We start from the raw sequence: 20726 nt of genomic DNA on the forward strand, positions 1-20726 counted from the left end.
GCACAATCTAGACGGCGAAGTAGAACAACCTTACATCCAGCCCCATATAGCATTTCCCAGGCCACTTCCTCAAAGATAGATGCTTATCTTTAATTCAACATTTCACGTCAAAATTAGCCGCACTCTGCTCTCGAGCATGCATGACAAATTGGCCCCTATTGGAAAGACAAGATTCGACTAGGGAAACGGTCTTCGAAGCTACTTGGAGCGAGAAACTTATTGTGAATAAACATTAACCCGAGCCCAAGTGGTTTTCAACTCTCCTGCTACAGCTCGAGCTCGTTATAAAGCTCTAACCTACATCACGCGAGGAAAAAGGGGAGCCAGTACCATGTCTCTTTTTATATCTCCCTTATGTTTCTGAGTTAATATTCAAACCTTCTTTTTTTCCAGCTGAAATGTTTTATAAGTTGAGGTCCGTAAGGGAAACCGCGTTTTAGAGGCAACACCCAAGATATTGATTTTAGTTGAACCTGAAGTTGTTGTTGCGTGTGAGATTTTCCCCCATGCTTTTCCTTATTATTAATCCCCTCTCCTACCGCGGCTGCCGAGGGGATTCATGCATTATCTATTGCTTCAATAATTTAGTAGTGCTGACACTTTTCTCAAGTGATGAACATCGATCATTCTACAATAACAATACGTGGACATCTAGCGATGCTGCCTGGCTTGTATAGGCAGCTGCAATTGTTTTTAATGTGGTGGATGATGCAGTAGGTTTTCATCTATTGTCACTATTTAATTATTATTCCTCTCAACTTTATGAAAAGGTAAAAAAACAAAACAAAACACGTAAAGCTTATTGCGTTTATATTTTATAAGGGGGGGGGTCGGTAATGCAATTACGGATTCGGGAACTGGGGGAAAAGGGGGATGAAATGTACATCGTTGCTCAATAAATATTCCGTGTTTTTGTTTTGATCTTCGAACTCGGGACAGAGAGCCAATTATGTTGTCACTCGTCACAACAGTACTGTCATTGAAAAAAAGCGTGACCGGAGCACGGACCAGCATGCCCTAGTATCTATATAAGCACAATATGGAAGCATTATAATGTTTATTGGCGTAATACACAGGAATGCGAGACAGGCAGCAGAGGGATAACGATGGGGGAAAGGTGAAAAATAGGAAGGACAAAAATACAACGTTTTAAAACATTTTCTAACTAGTCTAGCGGCAATTTTGGAATACTTCAGCCTTATCGGTAAACGATATGTGAAGAAACACCCGTCGACAAATGGGAAAATCCGTCTTTTTGTTGGGAGGGAGGGAGGGGGGAGGGGGAGGAGGGTGGGGACGGCTTACATAAATAGTGTCAGCTGGGTAAATATGGTCAACCTTCCTAATGTGTTCAATCTTCCTTTAAAAAAGGTAGAACGAAGTCCCTGACAACATGTAAAGCGGAGCGAATGAACGATGGTCTAGAAAATAGAAACTGCAGATGAAATGCAAATATTAGGCAAGAAAAGCAACAGCAAAAAAGAGACAATAATAAAGGGAAGGGGCGAGAAAAAACGAAAAGGGTTAAGAAGAGAAAGTCATATTATGCTTGGGAGCAAAATTTCCTTTAACCGAGATCTTTTCTCATGTCAATTCAATTGGTTGCAGGTGAAAACACATGAATTTAGGGTAACTGCCAAAAATAGAAGAGAATCGAAATGCCAGAGCGTCCGGAAATAAATGCGGGGAAATTCTATTTTAAAAGACTTCCCCCGCTCTGTGCCCAATTTCATTTTCAACGATCCGAAAAAGGAAATAAATAGGGCGTAAAATACACGAATTGAACACGCTCCATTTTTAGACAGACCGAAATAATGCTTGACGGGTCGATCTTGTTTTCAGCCCGACACATATATAGCAAACTGAGTAACATATCATTTGATAACAGTGATCTGCATCCTTCAATTAAACGTTTCCAGCCATTTCTCTTGATCTTTTATAGGTTTCTGGGCATTAGTTGCTGATAAGTATACTTTTTTATGCATCACATGAGGCAATTAAAAGAGGGTTATAAACTTGACTCAATGATTGCAGGACGTTAATGTAACCCGAACAAATATTGTTTTCAAGAAATCTGAAAATACACATTGCCCCCCCCCCCCCCCCCATGGGTAGAACCCTACATGCTTAAAGAACCCCTAGAAATCATAGTAAATTAATCGGTTTCCTTACTTCTGGCATTTTAATTCTCCTCTTTAGCACCCATACACATTATTGAATTGCAAGACCATCATTTCGTTCTTTTAAGCTGATGTTCTAAGTTTGACATGAAATAGAATTTAGAAATATAAAGTTTGAGCCATCGTACAATCTGATTTTGTATTGCATTATTTCTTTTATTCTCAAACCATGAAAGTTCAGAATAAACCATTGGCAAGGCAAGTCATAATCTTTTGGTGATACTGGTAAGTAGTTTGATGTCCAGGCGTATTTATTAGAATATTATTTGTCTCGTAGAAAAAAAAAACTATTTTCTTCTACCGCTATTCAATCTCTGTATTTATAATCAACTTTGATTCACCTATATTTTGGATTAATTCCGTTACCAACATGACAATCTATCAAAATTGATCCCCAAACGAATCGACAGATGTGATATATATTAATAGAACACTCACAAGCTGCATAGAAAACAGTCAAATTATTTTTTTAAAAGCGATACTGCATGCGGTGAACCCCTGCATGTACATAACAACAAAACAATGCTGTAATTAAACGCCTGGACATCACGACTACCATGTTTTCTCAAAGTTTTGTTGTTGTTGTTGTTGTTTACCTTGCCGCTTGCCCGAGATGGTCGAGAATGGATCTGTGTCTGGTAATGGACTCCTTTTTGTCGCTGATGATGACTGAGGAGACCCAAAAGAGGACGGAAAAGACGAGGAGGGAGAGAACGGCCCACATCAGACGTCTACGCGCCATTTTGTAAGGGGGCTAAAGAGATCACGTGACCCAAACCACCTACGACAGAGAAGTTGAGAGAGAGAGAAAGAGGGGGTGTTGGGGGAAGAGTGTGGGCAAAGAGAAGAGGGTGTCAACATCAACGTCATCTAAAAAATGCATCTTATTTACACTTTCCAGGTTTTCGGGGTCTTTTTAAAATGAAAACATCACCATGCATGTGAGAAAGTGTCACGTGATTGGACTGAAAAATCGCGGGCTTAATTCAAAATGGCCGCCTGGCATGATATCGGTTTAACTTCAAGATTATATTTTCAAAATCAAATTTCGGGATTTATTAAAATTAAAATAAAACACTATAAAATGATCGCTGGCTAATTTCAAAATGGCCACATGACATCCTGGTTAGATTTCCAGTCTGTTCTCAAATATCAAATTAATCAGTCATAATTGTGAATACAAAAACGAGGCATCGTTCAAACTTCAAATCTACATATTGGATCAATATGTCCATTGATTCTGACGCACACTTATGCAAACCATAATAACTGTTCTATTATCATACTTCAGATCATTCCGTGAATGAAAAGCAAATACATACATGTGTGTATTGCACGATCGCTGTTTTTTAAAAGCTCATTTAAACAGTTTTAGTAAGCAATCAAAGAGAAAGTCGTCAGATACTTCATCATCTCAGGTATATAATTAAGATACCAACAAATTTAAAGCTGCAGTAAGTGATTTTTCTCTATAAAAAAATAGATAAGAAATTTAGAAGAGACTAAAATCAGAGAAAAGGTATTGAAAAAGCACAACATAAACATGCATGCAGCAGATCCACTTTAATGTGCTCAAATTCCATAGCACAATAGGGTCATAATACACTTTTGATCTCTTTCTCTGCTCATAATGTATACACGACTCCTCTCACTCTCAGCTCCATACACACATCCCCCTCCCCCCCCCCCCCCCCCACAACCTCCGCTTTCGACCCCCTCCCTCTCTCTGTATCTCTTTGTCTATTTTGGTTTTATACAACCCCATTATCTTTGTCTATGCGCACATTGTAACGTATTCTGCTGGGTTTATAGGCTTATGTTCAATATCTAGTTCAGCAAAATGTGAAGTTACATGTAGTCCGAGATATAGTTTTCCTATTGTTGAACGCGAGTTTAGACCGACGCACGTACCCCAATAATCCGACGTCTCAAGAGTACTTTGTCCTATAACGTTGCCCACCGCATCAGTATACCTGATGATTACATGGAGTGATCAATAACTTCCATCGTTATCGTTTGTTGAGAAAAAGAAGGTCCTTACCACTATGTTAAATACTGTTAGATAATGCTCTTTTGAACCATGTTCTTTGTTTAATGATAGGCATAATATATTCAGGTTATACACAGAAAGACCAACTACCATCGACTTGCTCCGATGTTTTCACCGTTACTGTAAGGACTTCAAAGGTCCTCCGGGGCATTGTTTCACAAAACCGTCAAAAGTACAACTTCACCGACAATCCCATTGCTAACTTTCAATCACGCATTTCAATGGGTTGTCGGCGAACTTGTCCGTTCACGGTTTCGTGAAACCCAACCCAGATTGGAAATGGCATTCTGCATGTCGCCCACCCTTCCCCTGGGATCCCAGAATAGGTATGCAGACGAAAAGCAAATAAAAACCTTTTCTTACCAATGTCTACCTGCCACATCAGCAGACAATCACAGAACAAACGACCACAAGCCCGCCCCAGACGATTTTGTTCGAGCACAATACCGAAAGTTGGTATCTCTATATAAAGAGTGAATTTGTATCAAGTTCTTCGCGCCCAAACTGCGCAGGGAACTAACGTAACAAACAACAGCTATGGTACATGTATTAATATATTTTTTTTTCTTCTTCGCGTTTTCTTCTTAACTTAAGGCATTATAAATATGAGCATAATGTAAAACACTGAATGAAGTCTACATACACTCGTGTATTAATGAGATAATCTTTGCGTCAGAGAGACAAGGCAGATTTTGTTTCGAGAATTGAAATACAGCAGACTGAAAAACATTTAAACTATTTTCTACATAACTTTCACCAGGTGCAATTCATACAGTGTATATATAGAGAGTATACTAAGGACTGCAGCTTATATATCAAAATCATACGTTTACAAACAAGTTAAAAATCAAATACATGTGTTATCATTATCAGTATAATATAGTTAATCTAATCTTAATCTATCCGCAATGTTTCGTAATTAATATGGGTTGAAGGCAATGAAGGAGGTATTTTCTATTTCAGGTCAATTGGGAAATCTAGAAAAACACCAACATGTGGCAAGAAAAGATCAATCAATATGTCAAATGCATGGGTTCTTTTTCAGCGAAGCATTAAAAATGAATGTATCAAAAAGTATGTTCGAGACAACATGACACCACTGTCATCAACGTTATCATCGTCATCATTATCTTTATTATCACTATTACAATCACCATCACTACTACACCACCATCAACAGCATCATCAATAATTCACTATCATATCATCAACATCGCCGTCGTCATTATCTTTCTCCCATCTTACTCCTCATGATTATCATCATCGTCCCCAAGACTCCTCATCGTCATTATCATCGTCATTATCATCACCTTTAATATAACCACCAGAGCCAATATCATCATTACCGTTGTCGTTATTCCCAACCCCCCCCCCCCCCCATCCTCCTCATCAACAACATGTGTATGCCTACAAATTGTGCATTCGCAATGCTGTTTTTATCAGCAGTCACTTATATTCCGAAATTATTTTCTCAGGTTGTATTCTTCAATAGCTTTGTTCTCTTACTTAAAACACATGTCTCCCTATATTTCCATCACTGTAGCCCCTCTCCCATCTCCGTGTCCGTATGTCAAGTAAAAAGAAGTATATCTGCCTCCCCTCTCTCTTCCTATCTTTATCGTCATTATATTATTTCTTTTCCTTCATCGCCGTCGTCGTCATTATCTTTCTTGCATCTTCCTCTTCATGATTATCATCATCGTGGTCATCGTCACTATCATCATTATCATAATTATCATCACCTTGAAATTAATATCACAACCAATATCATCATTACCATTGTCGTTATCCCCATCCACCCCCCCCCCCCCTCCTCCTCATCATCAACACAAGAATATACATATAGGCCTACACATTTTGCATTCGCAATGCTGCAAATATCATCGGTCACTTATTCCGAAGTTATTTTCTCAGGCTGTGTTGTTCAATAACTTTGTTGTCTTACTAAAAATATGTGTCTCCTATTTCCATTACTGTAGCCCCCCTCCCATCTCCCGTGTCCGTATGTCAAGTAAATATAAGTATATCTGTCTGCCAGTCGCCCCCTCTTTCTTTTCCTATCCACATCATCATATCTCTTTTCCTTTTCCAAACAGCCCTGCATGAGTTGAGCTCAGTGAACCGGTACCGGGTATCACCTGCATATCTCGTCATGTTGCAATCCGACCGATCGATCCGGTAACTGACATGACAAGTTACAAATGAAGCAACGAGGGATAAGAAAAAGAAGGAAGACACTTCAAGACAGCCATCATGTCTCCTCACTACTCTGGAGCAACTCGGACCTAGTCAAGCAGAATATTCCATGGTGTATGGTGAATTTGACCGAGCTAGTCGATCACCAAAGCGCGCTAAGAAATTGCAGAGAATGGAACAGGTTGACCTCGATCTTTGCTGTTCGTTTCTTACGTTTTTAAAAAGAAACATCGCTGTTTCAATCCATCATCCATCCCTTCTCCTCTATCCACCCCCTCCCCCGCCAATTCTGCGTTATGGTATAGCAATTCCTTTTCTACGACGAGGAGCACTTATAAAATCAAATAAAAGAGAAAAAAATCAACATCAACAAAACGAAACTAGGAAGAGTAACAAATATCATCTCAACGTAGGGTTATAGATCATCCCCACAACTGGCATATTATAAACAGTGACAGTTTTCAAGGGAAGAAATAAACAAATAAAGAAAGGAAGAAAGAAAAAAAAAGGAAGGAAGAAAGAAGGAGAAAGGAATTGCAATAAATACCTCTTATGCACGCAAAACGTGAGAGTGAGAATGGGGCGGACCAAATAATGCGACTAATACTTGATAATTCATCAGATTTACAGCCGCCCCTTGCAATATTACATATTCCTATATAGAGTGGTGAAAAGTGTGACGTCATCAAAAAATTATTTTCAGAATTTCTCCTATTTTTTCTTCATTTTCCGAAAGAGCATCAAAAATAATGTCCAAAATAATGTCGAAAACCAATTTAATATGTTAAGTATTGGCTGAGATATGACCATCTGAATAAATATATTTCCTATAGGTTCTCAGTATATGCTCTGGTGGCCGAACTATAAAACGGCTTGATAGCGAAACTCATGAAGCATGGTTTATTCCTCAGCAGGACGACTGCCTGTATGTTATCAAGACTTAAAGACGAGGTGGAGTTCTGGGAAGAGGTGAAAAACAATTTGTGAGCGCTGTCATTGTTATTATGCAAGTGTGGAAAAACATCAGAGAAAAAAATGTTCCCTCAAAAGCATGGCTCTTCAAATGCCTTCATATTCTAAATATGCCAAGTAACAGCTTTAAAAATGAGCCCCAATCTTTATGCCACATGTTTGTGTAGTCCCATCTTTCTTTACTAAGACTGGGCCAAATTTCTTCTCATTTTGATGACTCCAGAACCTTGCAGTACAAACCAATACCTATATGCTCCATGATCAACTCGTTGTGATCAACTCCACATCGATTCTTTCATAGTGCAATCGCATGACCAGAACTCAACTTTATCTTTAAAGGTTCGTGACTTGTCACTGAACCAATACAGTTCGCTTGCTGAGATTACCCGCAGTGAAACCAGAAACAAACATCCAGGAGTTCAGATTTCTCAGAATGAGACCGTCTGTATTTTTTGTAATGCGATAAAAATATATTGTAAAAAATTGTATTGTCTGAGAGAGAAAGAGAAAGAGAGAAAGAGAGAGAGAGAGAGAGAGAGGTGGCAGGCTCGACCGCTGAGAAGGGAGCGGGGGGGGGGGGGGGGTGTCTCTATAATAATATACCATTTTTTCCTTTTCTTCCGGGAGACATCCCAGACTCGCGAAGTCGGAAATCCAGAGATATGATTTTAATAAGTTCGCCAGTCCGAAGTATTTTTCTCATTAGAAAACCCCTTTCCTGTCTAAACGGGTGGGGGAGAGGGAGGGGGAGGGGGTGAGGGCTCTTACACGACGTGAGCAAGTAACAGAACGGAAGGTTTTTCTCAATTAAGTGCCAGTACAGAATAGACGTCATGCCACAAAAACCGAACACAAAAAGGTAAAATACTTTTTTAAAAGGTTATGCGGTCAATAGTCATAGAAGCCCCGATCGGAAATTGCATAGTTTCCTCACCATTGTCCTCTATTATTGTCATCTAAAAAGGAAACGTCTATACCCCAGCTCGGGCCTGTTTTTTTTTTGCGGTATCTTGTCTCAGACTAAAACTGCACGTGTTCATTTATCATTCTGCGCCACTCTCCCTGTAGAAAATATTTGGGTATCGAAGTGTTGGGAAGAAATACCAAACAATATACCAAGAAAAAACACTTAAAACAGAACTAAACAAATTGTAAAAACAACAACGAGCAGACTTAAAATATACAGATAACAGAACAAAAGACAAACAATAACACCCCAACACATATTGTTGTTAACATTAGTATGTGCATTAAACATTATATAAATAGTTGAACTTTGTTAAATTCTTTTGAAAAAGGTGCAAGTTAGGAATCCTTTTGATTTATCCCTCTGGTTGAATAATGTACTCATAAAGGTGATACTGTTCGCATAATTTCAGTGTACGCAGTTGAACATCTTCTTTTAGTTGGGCGGAGGGGGCAGGGGTTCACACTAACGTAAGGGTGCGGAATGTCCGGGGAAAAAAGCTCAACAAATGAATGTTTAAAAAAACAGACTCGGTCTACACAATGTACGTAAAGCAAGCAATGCCTGGTCTAGAACAATGTACATTGTATATGTACCCATAACCCACTTGAAATGGAAGAGAGAAAGGAAGGAAGCATGGGCGTGATTACAGTCCAGTGATATCTCATTACAAGGTATATGTACATGTACACCGTTTAAAGGGAGAGTGTCGTCAGTTTCCATGTGAAGAAAGCTATAATTCGCTGACACCAGACTTGGTGTACAAGTCTGCACACAGCAAACCCGTAGTCCTATCAAGAAATACCCCTTGACCCAAGGAGTTGAAGGAAACGTGAGATAACAAATTTACCATATTGGGGATTGTTTGGAATGAACAAAATGAAAAGAAATTCAAAAATTGACTCAATCCCGCTGAAGATCACATATACTGCACACAGAAATGGGTACACGGTGGGACTACACACTCTAGCTTGGTACAAACTTCGGCTGTTCCTTCCTTGTCATAATTCGAATATGAGGGCATTTTAAGATAAATTCTCTTCAGGAGACATTTTCATTTTGCACTGTAATATTCTTCCCACCTGACATATCCAGAATGAGAACGCTTTCAAAGTATTTTTCATTTTTACCAACACAACCGAACTTTCACGGAAGTATCGAGCAGGATGTCACGCTGTCTCTTTTGTAAATGAGATGAACATTCATTTTCATCATAATTATAAAATAGTATGAGACATAAGCTCGTGATTGTATTCAAGAGGAAGAAACGAAAGTACAGTACACTTATCAAGTAATAGCCAAGGCATTGCAGAAAGGAGGGGGGGGGGTGACCCATTGATCACAAAACTTTGCTCACAATTTCTGACAAAAAACTGCCATACTTAAAAAAGATACTGAATTAAAATTGAGAAAGAGGGAGGGAGGGAGGGAGAGAGAGAGAGAGAGAGAGGGAGTGGGGTATGGGGAGGGGGCGGTGGAGATGGGCAGAACACCCTTAAATACAGTTTTAGAATGGTCGGAACTCTGAACGAAGAGACATTATGTTTTGGTTTTTATTTCAAACTTGTATTATCACATATTCTAAAGATCAACAAAGACTTTCAAAAAACACCCCCGCAAAAAAGTTCCATAGAAGTAGAAAGTAATTTTTAACTGAAACTGACATTTAGCGATAGTACCGCACTTAATAACACATCTCCTATACGGATTCTGGAGACTGACTGTCTTTTTATATTTTTTTATTACATCCAAGGCCCTTTGAATGTCATTTGCCAGATTGCTAATACATTCGGGTGCAATGATGCGAGGTAAGGGTGCGGTACACGTCAGTGAGGGGAAATGGTTCTGAATCTTCAAAAAGAGAAAAAGAAAGAAAGAATGGATGAATGAAAGAGAGAAAGAAAAATCACAATTCGAATCAGAATACACAGTTTGAGTGTGTGTGTGGGGGAGGGGAACCTTTGCTAATACAGGGTCTTCGCTGTGGAATGCTTTCCCTCATAAGATTGAAAATATCAGATCAGTTTTAGTGCTAAAAAAATAATCTAAAATCGTATCTGTTTGATTCGGTCTATAAATAATTTTTTTAAAGACATTTTTGGTTTGCTCCCAGGGAACAAAGATCTTGTAATTGAAAACAAGTTAGAAAATTCTTGGGACCAGCGGAATTTGAACCTGTCATCTACTGCTTGCTATAGGCAGCGACTTTACCACCAGGCCATCATTGGTCCATGGCACAGTTACGATGAACTGGAAACAAATACCTAAGCTCTCCTGATTCATTCTGACTTAATATTATTCATTAGTCCGCCATTACATAAGTTTAATAGCTTTACATTTTAGGCGATCTGTGAGTGAGTTCCAATAATCGTTGTAAAGACATTTTTGGCTTGTATCCAGTACATAAAGATCACGTGCTCGATCTTGAAACTGAAACCCAGGTCAGACAAAATCTTATCTATAAATAATTATTTTCTATTTTTTGTTTTTTGTTTTTTGTTTTTTGTTTTGTCAATACTAGGCCAGTTGTACTATCATATACAGTGCTTTTATTTGATGTTCATCTCTTGTACTAAACGGAGCATTTGGTGGTATCTATAGTAGATTGGACGCCTTACAAATCGTATACAATTAATATTAACTTGTTTTTAATTCTATTATATAAGCTCTGCGTTGTTTAATTTCTTTCTTTCTTTCCTCCTTTCTCTTTATGTGCACAATCTCCTTAAAACTTTTGCCCATCATATTCTCCACGTTTTTAGATTATTATTATTAGTAGTAGTAGTAGTAGTAGTATTATGTATTTATACACACACACATGTATTTATATATTTTTGGGGAGGGGGGGGGGGTGGTATGTACGATTAACGACTTGGATCCCGGCATGCATTAACAATTCTCCTTTCCTTTAAAATATAAACCTAGAGCAGCAAATGTGAATCAAAGGTATAGACTAAAAACACTTTCGTCTTGGCAGGCGAATTTCTCTAAGCAAACAAGGTCTCAAAGACTCAGGCGTCGCTGTATTCAACCAAAAAATACAAGCATCTACAGCATTTTGCAGTTTATACATGCACATAATCAGCCATTCTGCCAGCTTCTTCTTGCTCCGTGGTCGTGTGAATTTGTTTTATTTTCTCTTCTTTTTTAAAAGAAAGTAAGTGTTTTTCTAGCACTTCTGAATCTGAAATGCAAATAAATGTTTCAGTGTCCCGCGTGTGCTATATCCTTTGATGCGAGAAGAAGAAGAAAAAACGCGACAAACCACTCCGCCATGCTCTTTGTCACTCTTCTAGGGTGCCCTGTTAAGGCCAGTTAAATTTGACTTCTAGTTTCTCGTCCAATTCTTTTCAAAATTGAGGAGGGGCGTGCAACGTTATCTATATTTGATTTTGTTCATGTACTGTACATAACAATGCCATTGGGTCAATTTCAATATCACCACAAACTTTCTTAATTCAATTTCATTTGTACATAATTATATTTCGGAGGCTCTTATTGAGTATTGAGTTCTTCTAGGATAAATGCACAAGAACACAACAAATAATTATCCTCCGTATTATGTATATATAATATATCTGATTTATGTAACGTCACTACTTAGATGTCCTAAACCTCATGTTTATTCTAATTCACAATTCACATCATTAATATCAATTAATCAAACAAAGGGGGATGAACCCATCATCGCCGTAAGGCACCAGTCGACACAATTAAGGCCCTACATCTTTGTCCCACATGTTGGGATGAGGCTGGAGGGGGATGGGGGTGGGGGTGGGGGTGTCAGGTACATGATCGAAAATTCAGCTTCGAAGGGGAGGGGTGGGGTCGAATATCAGTTTTGTCTAAAATGATAAGATGGGCATCAGAAATTTCTCATCATGAGGTGGGGGAGGGAGGAGGGTATCAACTTTCTCAGTAGAGAATAACAGTGTCCCCATTGTGAGACTACATTGACTGCTCGGTCTGTAACTCCATATAGGCGCTGTATATGAGCTCTTATTTGGCACAGCCACACAGAGAGACTTACAGAGCTAGGCTCTGCTCAAGGCTTTAGGAATTACGGTAAAGTGGAGATTATAACCGTGTCTTTTTGGCTTGTATTGCAGACTAATATTTCACTGGGAACATCTGTGAAGGTACAATGAACTCTCTAGCTGTCCAGACATGTGTCAGGATACACGCCACTCGCAGTCCCTAATTATGAGTGCTACATTTCGTTCCAACTTGCTTGATTGCCGATTGAGTCGTGGAAAATCAAAGCACGATTTTTGTTCTTTACACCGAACTCACCACGACAAACTGCAATTTGTGAGACGTGTGGATGACGACACTGTTTTGATATACGAGCCGTGTCAGGCGGGGGCATAAATCCTGGATATAAAAAAAGGGGGAAAGGTGCAGTTCCCCTTAAAGGTACTATGTCCCATTTGCAGGCCAAAAAAATGAAAGAGTTAAATTCCAACTGCATTTGAAAGATAATACTAATTTAGAACTTCCTTAAAAAAGGTGGGGCTTGAAAATGTCTTCAAGTGGGAAAATAACAACTATTAGTTGTCAAATCGACTTTACGGCTATAGAGCCCAAAAGTAATAGTCTTGATTTTCAGACAATTGTACCGAATGGTCATACGTTTTATGCTGCGCAAATATTCAATCAGTTTAATCTTGGCCATCACAAGAAGTGGGTTATTGATGTAGACAAATGCTCATGTACCCTTTACAACTCTTTTCATATATGTTATTACCAAAGAAGAAAAAAAGCCAGTCAGTCACTCAATAGTGTCTGACAGTGAAGACTAGCAAGTAAACGGGTTTCCTTGCATAATTTGAATATGAGGACACTGCTAACGTTTAAATTTCACAGATAGGACATACATGACATGCCAACCTCAAATTCTGTAGAACTTTGCAGGAATTATGAATATGTCATGTATGTCCTACTCCTATGTGTGAAATTTAAACGTTAGCAGTGTCCTCATATTCAAATTATGCAAGGAAACCCGTTTACTTGCTAGACTTCACTGTCAGACACTATTGAGTGACTGACTGGCTTTGTAAAGAGTTGTAAAGGGTACATGAGCATTTGTCTACATCAATAACCTACTTCTTGTGATGGCCAAGATTAAACTGATTGAATCTTTGCGCAGCATAAAACGTATGACCATTCGGTACAATTGTCTGAAAATCAAGACTATTACTTTTGGGCTCTATAGCCCTAAAGTCGATTTGACAACAGTCATTATTTTCCCACTTGAAGACATTTTCAAGCCCCACCTTTTTTAGGGAAGTTCTAAATAAGTATTATCTTTCAAATGCAGTTGGAATTTAACTTTTTAATTTGTTTGGCCTGCAAATGGGACATAGTACCTTTAAAAAAAAAGAATGCTATTTACAGTTATCATCATATATTTTTGTCTTTTCCTCGCTGATTGTACAGGTGTGTATATAGTACAATACTTCGTCATCATCTCTGTATCTGCTATTTCGGTTCAAGAATTAGTGTTTATTGTAATTTTGACATTTGCACTCATTTATCTTTGTTACACTATGCTTTTCATTTTTGCTTCCTTTTCTTAAACATATTTAAGAATGATCTGATTTGTTTGAAATATAAATATAATCTATATTTAATTGAATTGAATGATGCAGAGTATGGCTCCAAATAATATATTTTCCCAATCCCCAATTCGGAAATATGGATGTATCGTCATGTCATGTATGATGGAAAAATGTGTGTTTTTGCCAAAAGGAATTAATGTGCGACGCTCGGATTATTATCGGAGAACGATCTTCTACAAAATTATATTCTTTGTTTCCTTCAGTGTTTTACCGTTTATTAATCATTTCCCAATACCGATTCATTCGTCGGCTCCTGTAAGTACATAAACTTCTTCCAGTCTTTTAACAGGATTTGTTCTTACTTCTTACAGTACATCTGTTCGCTCTTCATACTCGGATACAAGACAGACTGACTAACTATTTTGTAATTCTAAAAATGGAATCTCACCTCCAGAAGACCAGACAGTAATGTTATGACCAGAGCTCCACTTTATGTGGCAGACGATTGAGCAAAAATGTAGCACCGAATCTAGTAAATTTCTTGGCTGTATATAATATAATGACGCCTCCCTGATGGTTATGAGGAACTATGACCTTTTGCAATCTAATTTTAAACTCGATATTAAAGCGAATAACTTTTTTAACGACTTTTCACCCTCCATTCATATAATAACGGCAGTTTGCGATCGGCATGCAGGTAATAATAAATCACGTACGTGAGGCGTGCAGATGCGGACCAATAAACGAACAGTGCGAAGTCGTGTGTTCGAGGAGGAAAAATTTAATACAGGTGTGTGAGGAAATATAGATGGGAGGGTAGAAAGTTCAAGGTGTGTTTTTTTTTCAAAGGGGGCGGGGGGGGGGGTGGGATGACACCGGGTATTACTTGATCGCGGTCACACTCAGCGTGAATGAATGAAAGAGAGGAGAGAATTGAGAGACACGTACAGAGACATGTGCAAGGGAGGGAGAAATTATCGTGAGGGAGGGGAGGGGCAGGGCTGTCGATGGATTTCAAACTTTAGAGTTAGGAATGTAAGACTAAATATACTGCATTAGATTCAGATACGTCGGGGGCGGGGCTGCTCCTTGGCCCCTTGGCCCCTTTTATTGACAGTCCTGAAGAGGAGGGTGGGAATTTCATATTCATACTCTTGGTATTTGGTAATAATGTTTCAATATTTCTCCATACTTCATGTTAAAGGATGATCCTGCATCGAATTTCTTATGAAGATTGGGGCCCGTATAAATTCAAGGAAATAACGAGAAAGGTATCAACATACATTACGTGTAGTTTTAGTGGAATATGCCCACCATTACCATGATGAACGAGTCACGACTAATACTATACGTGATTTGTCTGTTGAATAACAACTTCAAACCAGGATATGCTTTATACTGTACGTGTACATCTTGAATTATCTATCGTCGATACAGTCTATAGTAGATTTCTATTTTTCAAAACTGATGTCGAATCCCCATACTTGCAGAATCTCTATGGTCCTCTTTCAGTTTCCACTCACTCGAAATTTGTCTTCCTCTGAACCCCCCACCCCCCCTCTCTCTCTCTCTCATCCTTTCTGTCTGTCCTCCTCCTTATAATCTTTCACTCAGCTCTCTCTCTTTCATTCTTTTCACCTCTTTAATTGTATCCCCCCCCCCCCCTCTTGGTTGGATTTCCCTTTAATTTCTTATGAAATCCAACTCATGGGTGCAATAAATGAATGATTTAATATGTTGCTCATTCTTAATTATAATCGACATGATCAGAGATGGAACAATGATCAACAATCAATGTATAGCCTAAATAAAAAGAAAGTGAAACAATTAAGGGATTAAGAACATGATTGAATGATTCTGATGGTGATGAAAAAAATTGAAAATTAATACGGTGTTAAAAAAAAGATAAAAAGACAAAGCAAGTTTCAGGAAGAAATTAAAAGATAAAGGGTGACAAAAGGGTGACAAAATCCCCTTAACAAATTAAGGAATAATGCTAGTGATGAATTTGAATGACACTTTGACGAAATCTATTGCAAAATGACGAAATTCATTCGGGCAATTGTACCTTGGCACCTGGGGTTGACGAACTTGATTTGACTTTGACGATATTGGATGCAAAATGATAGAATTTTTTGGACAAAGTCCGAAAATGAATGGCCAAAGACGAAATTGACTATTAGATTTGCAAGATTGAGAATTTTGGGACGAAATAGAATGAAAAATGTTTGAAATTAGAAGAAAATAATTAGTGTTAAAATAGACGGGGAACCTTTACTCGAGATCTACTTCGAGTCCATTAGGTAGTGTTAGGATAATACGTATTGTGTTGTTTTCAGTTTTCGTATCATACGGATCTATCTAAGCCAAGCAGACTGTAAGGGTACTTGAACCGTCAAGATGTTTTCATGGCATATGCCAAGAACTTCTAGGGCCACCCTGTAGCCCGTGGGTATAAAAACGGATCCCAAGCGTATGGGATTTTAACATGCACACGGTTTGGTCTCGTTTTCATACTTCAATTTTAATCGCTTTTGATCAAACTACATCATTCAGGTTTAGTTGCTCTATACCTCTAGAATTTGTTGTCTCTACTCCCTTAATGCGTATCTCGGCGCTGTCGAAAGAAAATCCCCTTTCAATAATATTTGTAATTTTGTAATTATTTCGAAAATGTGATATGTGTATAAGGAAGGCCTATTGTATACCTACGGTGTAAAACGAGAATGTTGTCCAGTACCAATTTCCGTCTTCATAGACATCCTGCCATTCAATTATTTAAAAACACCGGATGCCGAACCACCATTCTGCTTTCAAGAATATCATGAACGAAATCGGTCTAATACCTGAGTCAAACAATGGAGATAATATATCCATTGTTTGACTCAAGAGACCGACAAGAGACCGACAGCAGACCGACATCAGACCAACAAAGAGACGGTCGGTGGGGAGTCGGTTTGACCGTGTGAATGAGAAACAATCAACGAGAAACAGTGACTATTAATTTTCACCTCTCTAGCAACCTAATACTAATAGCTCCATGGTTCGAACAAGATACGGACTCTCAGTTTCATAAAAACTCATTTGTAATTTATATGAAGTGCAACAGATCATCTACACCCATGTATGTCAAGTCTACTCATTAGCAACCAAATTGTAACGACTTCAGTAGCTTCTATCAATCATTGTTATTTGTTCTTTGATGTAACCATTTTGAGAAACAGTGCCTAAACGTCATTAGCTGACGATAATGACGTACCCCCAACTGGAACCGAGACTAGATGAAAGTGTGAAATAAACAAAGGCTTTTCCCTCGACCTCTCGACGTTTAAGGTCAACCGTCTGTCAAACCTGTCTGAAATCGGGTGAATGGCAAGCGTTAAGTGTTCCACAAAACAAACATAAATTTGTTTTCTCTCGGGTGCCCTTTGAACTCTAGCGCACGCTTTTGTTCTCGTGTCGCACCCAACTAAAGAACCCAATCATGACATTGCACAGAATCTCTCGTTTCAGGCTGTTCTCCTGGAAAACCGTTGAAAACCATTTTTCTACCATAAGCTTTCCTGTTGTTGTATTTTCCAAGCGATTCTGTGCTGTAAAAACCAACTGCATCACCAAGACTACTAGTGGCGCACCCTGTCAATCTTCATTCCTTTATTTATTTTTTTGAGAGCTTGTCTAGAAGACTAGAGCTATAATAGGAATCAACAAAGATGACTATACTAAAAATATGGCGAAACAAAAGAAATCCTATTCAAGTCTCAATTGCATTAACTACTAACGTTTTCTCACATCATAATTTTACAACAAAGAACAGACATTAGCCATGTTCCATTGTAACTCCTTAATTAATCCAAAGAGTTATTATCTCCTTGATTACCGGTAATTTAATTGCAAAATCACTCGCTGACCTTCAAAGCGTTCGCCTTCCATGTCCTTCTCATGTTTCGTTTTCCTTCTTCATTTTTTTTTATAAATCGGAGATAGGGATGTGGGGTGTTTCCTTATACTTATAATACTATATAGAACCTAGTCACAAACATAATTCTGTTCATATTATTTTTGTTATTCCTCCTACATGTAGATTCCTACCTCTTTACTGGATTAAAGGAGGGGGGGGGGGTCCATTTTTATACTTTATTGAAAGTAGGCACAGCTGTGTATTTCCACCCGATAAAATAATGACGTGTCTTGTTCTTCATGACGGCCTCATCTGTCTTGAATCAAGCAAGCCGCTCTCTTATAAGCACATGTAATCCAGCAGCACCGCCTGCATACATGTACATGTATTTATATCAGGACTTATGAATAACGTACGGATACTAATCTTGCAAACTGCTAGGCCTTTACTCGTAGGGAAATATAGGAACTACATTTCGTGAAAATATTCTGTAATATCATTTGATATGATTGTATGCAGGAAAGAATAACATGTACAAAACCATGCATGTTGGGTCAGATAGGACAAAGGGAAATTATGAAAACAAGCTTACGAGTTGCTTGGAGATGAAGCTGTATATTATTCAGGTAAGGACGCCGAGTGTTGACATTGCCAAAGCATTATAACATAGGAATAAAGTACTTTGTATTGAAAAAGAGGGGGGTTCAAAGAACACTTTTAAGGATTAATGAGGTAATTTCTTTTGTTGCATAATGATACGGATGATTTGAAGGGAGGGGGGAGGTTGTGTCCCCCTCCCCCATAAACAAAAACAGACAAGAAAAAATGTAATCCATTCCAACTCCTGGAGTCCTGGTATAACCAGTACAGTACACTGTATCACCAATTCCCCATTTATGAAAGATTTTAAGGATTAAGGAGGTTTAAGGATTTTAAGGATTAAGGAGGAAATTCTTTAGTTGCATAATGATACGGATGATTTGAAGGGAGGGGGGAGGTTGTGTCCCCCTCCCCCATAAACAAAAACAGACAAGAAAAAAAATGTAATCCATTCCAACTCCTGGTGTAACCTTGTACAGTACAGTACACTGTATCACCTATTCCCCATTTATGGAGTATGCCGGTACATACATACATGTACAATACAAGATGGTATGATTTACAAAAGAGCTACACATGCAGGTACCTCCGTACAAGGTGTACATACTTGATAGTCTCAATTACAACCTAATACAAGTACATGAATTTCTCCTGGTGCTGTAGAATCTAGACCTTTTTTGGAGCAATACTCAGAAGTGACGTTGTAAATGTTATGTGCTTAGAAACAGACTAGCCCTGTAAAAGATTATGTAATGATGAAATCAATATAATATAGGCCGAATCGTTTGTTCAATACTACTACTGTCATTATTGTTAGTATAATATTGCCCTTTACAGCTGGTCAGTACTATAAACATCATTTTCATCATTATTGTTATAATTATCATTATATTATTATCATTTATCATTTTAATTATCAATATATGATATAATTACTATTCATATTCTTCTTCTCAGTATTATTATTTATATATCTATCTACGTGCATTCATTGATTCTTCTTTGAATCTTCTTACAACATTGTGATGAATTGTATCCTCAATTTAGGGAGTAGGCCTACACTATATGACATTATGTTGAATTACAATGAATACAATCTCCTGATTTTAATACCAAATTTCTTTTCTCTTTATCGTATCTATTTCATTCATTTCAAACTTGCTTGGATATAGTATTTCAATTATTCATATCTGATGTAAGTTAATAAGCACCAATACAACAATGGGGTGGCTCTCGGTTAGTCATCGTGACATTGTATTAGCAGGTGAATTAGGGGTCAGGCCAGGTGAGATCCACTGTCGCTTACCGCACACAAGGTCGCACACAAGGTCAAAAACAAGTCACTCCAATCCAATCGCAAACTACTCATTCATTCACATTCACATTCACAAGAACTTTTGTCTTTGACGTCCATTCCTACATCACACTCATAATTTGTTTCCTCCCAACTCATTCGGCAAAAATCTTCTGAATTGTGAAAAAGCAAGATGCTACATAACGCACCAACACTCAACACTAACAGTAAATATATAATCATGATAATGCATGTGTATGATGGAGATTATTATGGTGTAAAAAGAGAGTCGCTGTGCATGTGCAGATTCCAGAATCCCAGTCTATTTAACGACCCATTTATATTATTAGAAATGATAATGAATCTATACAAAATATTTGGCACTCACCGTTTCATGAGATGTTCGCCTTGTAGATAAATCTCGTCTGGTTGTTTGGTCGCTACTGTTGTCATCCTCATCAGGAATCACTGCTTACACTCCAAAGCAGACATTCTTTGTACAGTCTCCAGCTGCAGGGTAGCCGTGCAGCGAAGGAAATGTTCACAGAAAGAGCAGATAACGTTGCATGTAAGCAGCACAGCACAGGGTCACTGTATAATTTACATGCACGATCGAACGGTATCGAGATTGTCGCGGCGTACCGTCTGCGGAAGATTCGACTCCAAGATCTTGTTTGATGTTGCGAGTTTTGACGGCGATCTCGGCGGAGAAAATCAACCAGCGTTTCCACCAGGTATGTCCTCAGACTTGGTGTTTTACATAGCTTGGTTATTTGATCATGGTTTCACGGGGGGAAAGACACGTTTGTACTGACTAGTCATGCAGAAACGTTGACTTCTTGCGGTCTTTTGTTCGTCAGCCTGTGAGAATCGGCCGAGGTGGAATGTATGAATACCGTCCGTTCTTGCATGCAGTGCATGTATTGTGTGCGAATAGCACAGTGCCCCAAAAAGCAGGGAGAGTGTGGGGGTGTGTGTGCGGCACTCTGCCACGGATACCGAAGT

The 20726-nt window shown here is 38.5% G+C and overlaps 1 protein-coding gene across 3 annotated transcripts in view; it reads right to left on the minus strand.

Annotated features, from left to right (window-relative positions):
• LOC575857 (galactosylceramide sulfotransferase) overlaps positions 1-20726 on the minus strand; it is a 30294-nt gene extending 9568 nt beyond the window's left edge. The window contains exons 1-2 of one of the 3 annotated variants that reach the window (XM_776231.5): positions 20110-20726; positions 2777-2961 (exon numbers count right to left, since the gene is read on the minus strand). In XM_776231.5, coding sequence (XP_781324.4) covers positions 2777-2922 — 146 coding nt within the window. In that variant the 5' untranslated portion in view covers positions 2923-2961; positions 20110-20726. Of the gene's footprint in view, positions 1-2776; positions 2962-20109 lie in introns of those variants that run through there. The other 2 variants (XM_030995422.1, XM_030995424.1) reach the window with 2 other exon arrangements.

The sequence above is a fragment of the Strongylocentrotus purpuratus genome, unplaced genomic scaffold (genome assembly GCF_000002235.5).
Source record: "Strongylocentrotus purpuratus isolate Spur 01 unplaced genomic scaffold, Spur_5.0 spur5_scaffold_21, whole genome shotgun sequence".
Taxonomy (NCBI): domain Eukaryota; kingdom Metazoa; phylum Echinodermata; class Echinoidea; order Camarodonta; family Strongylocentrotidae; genus Strongylocentrotus; species Strongylocentrotus purpuratus.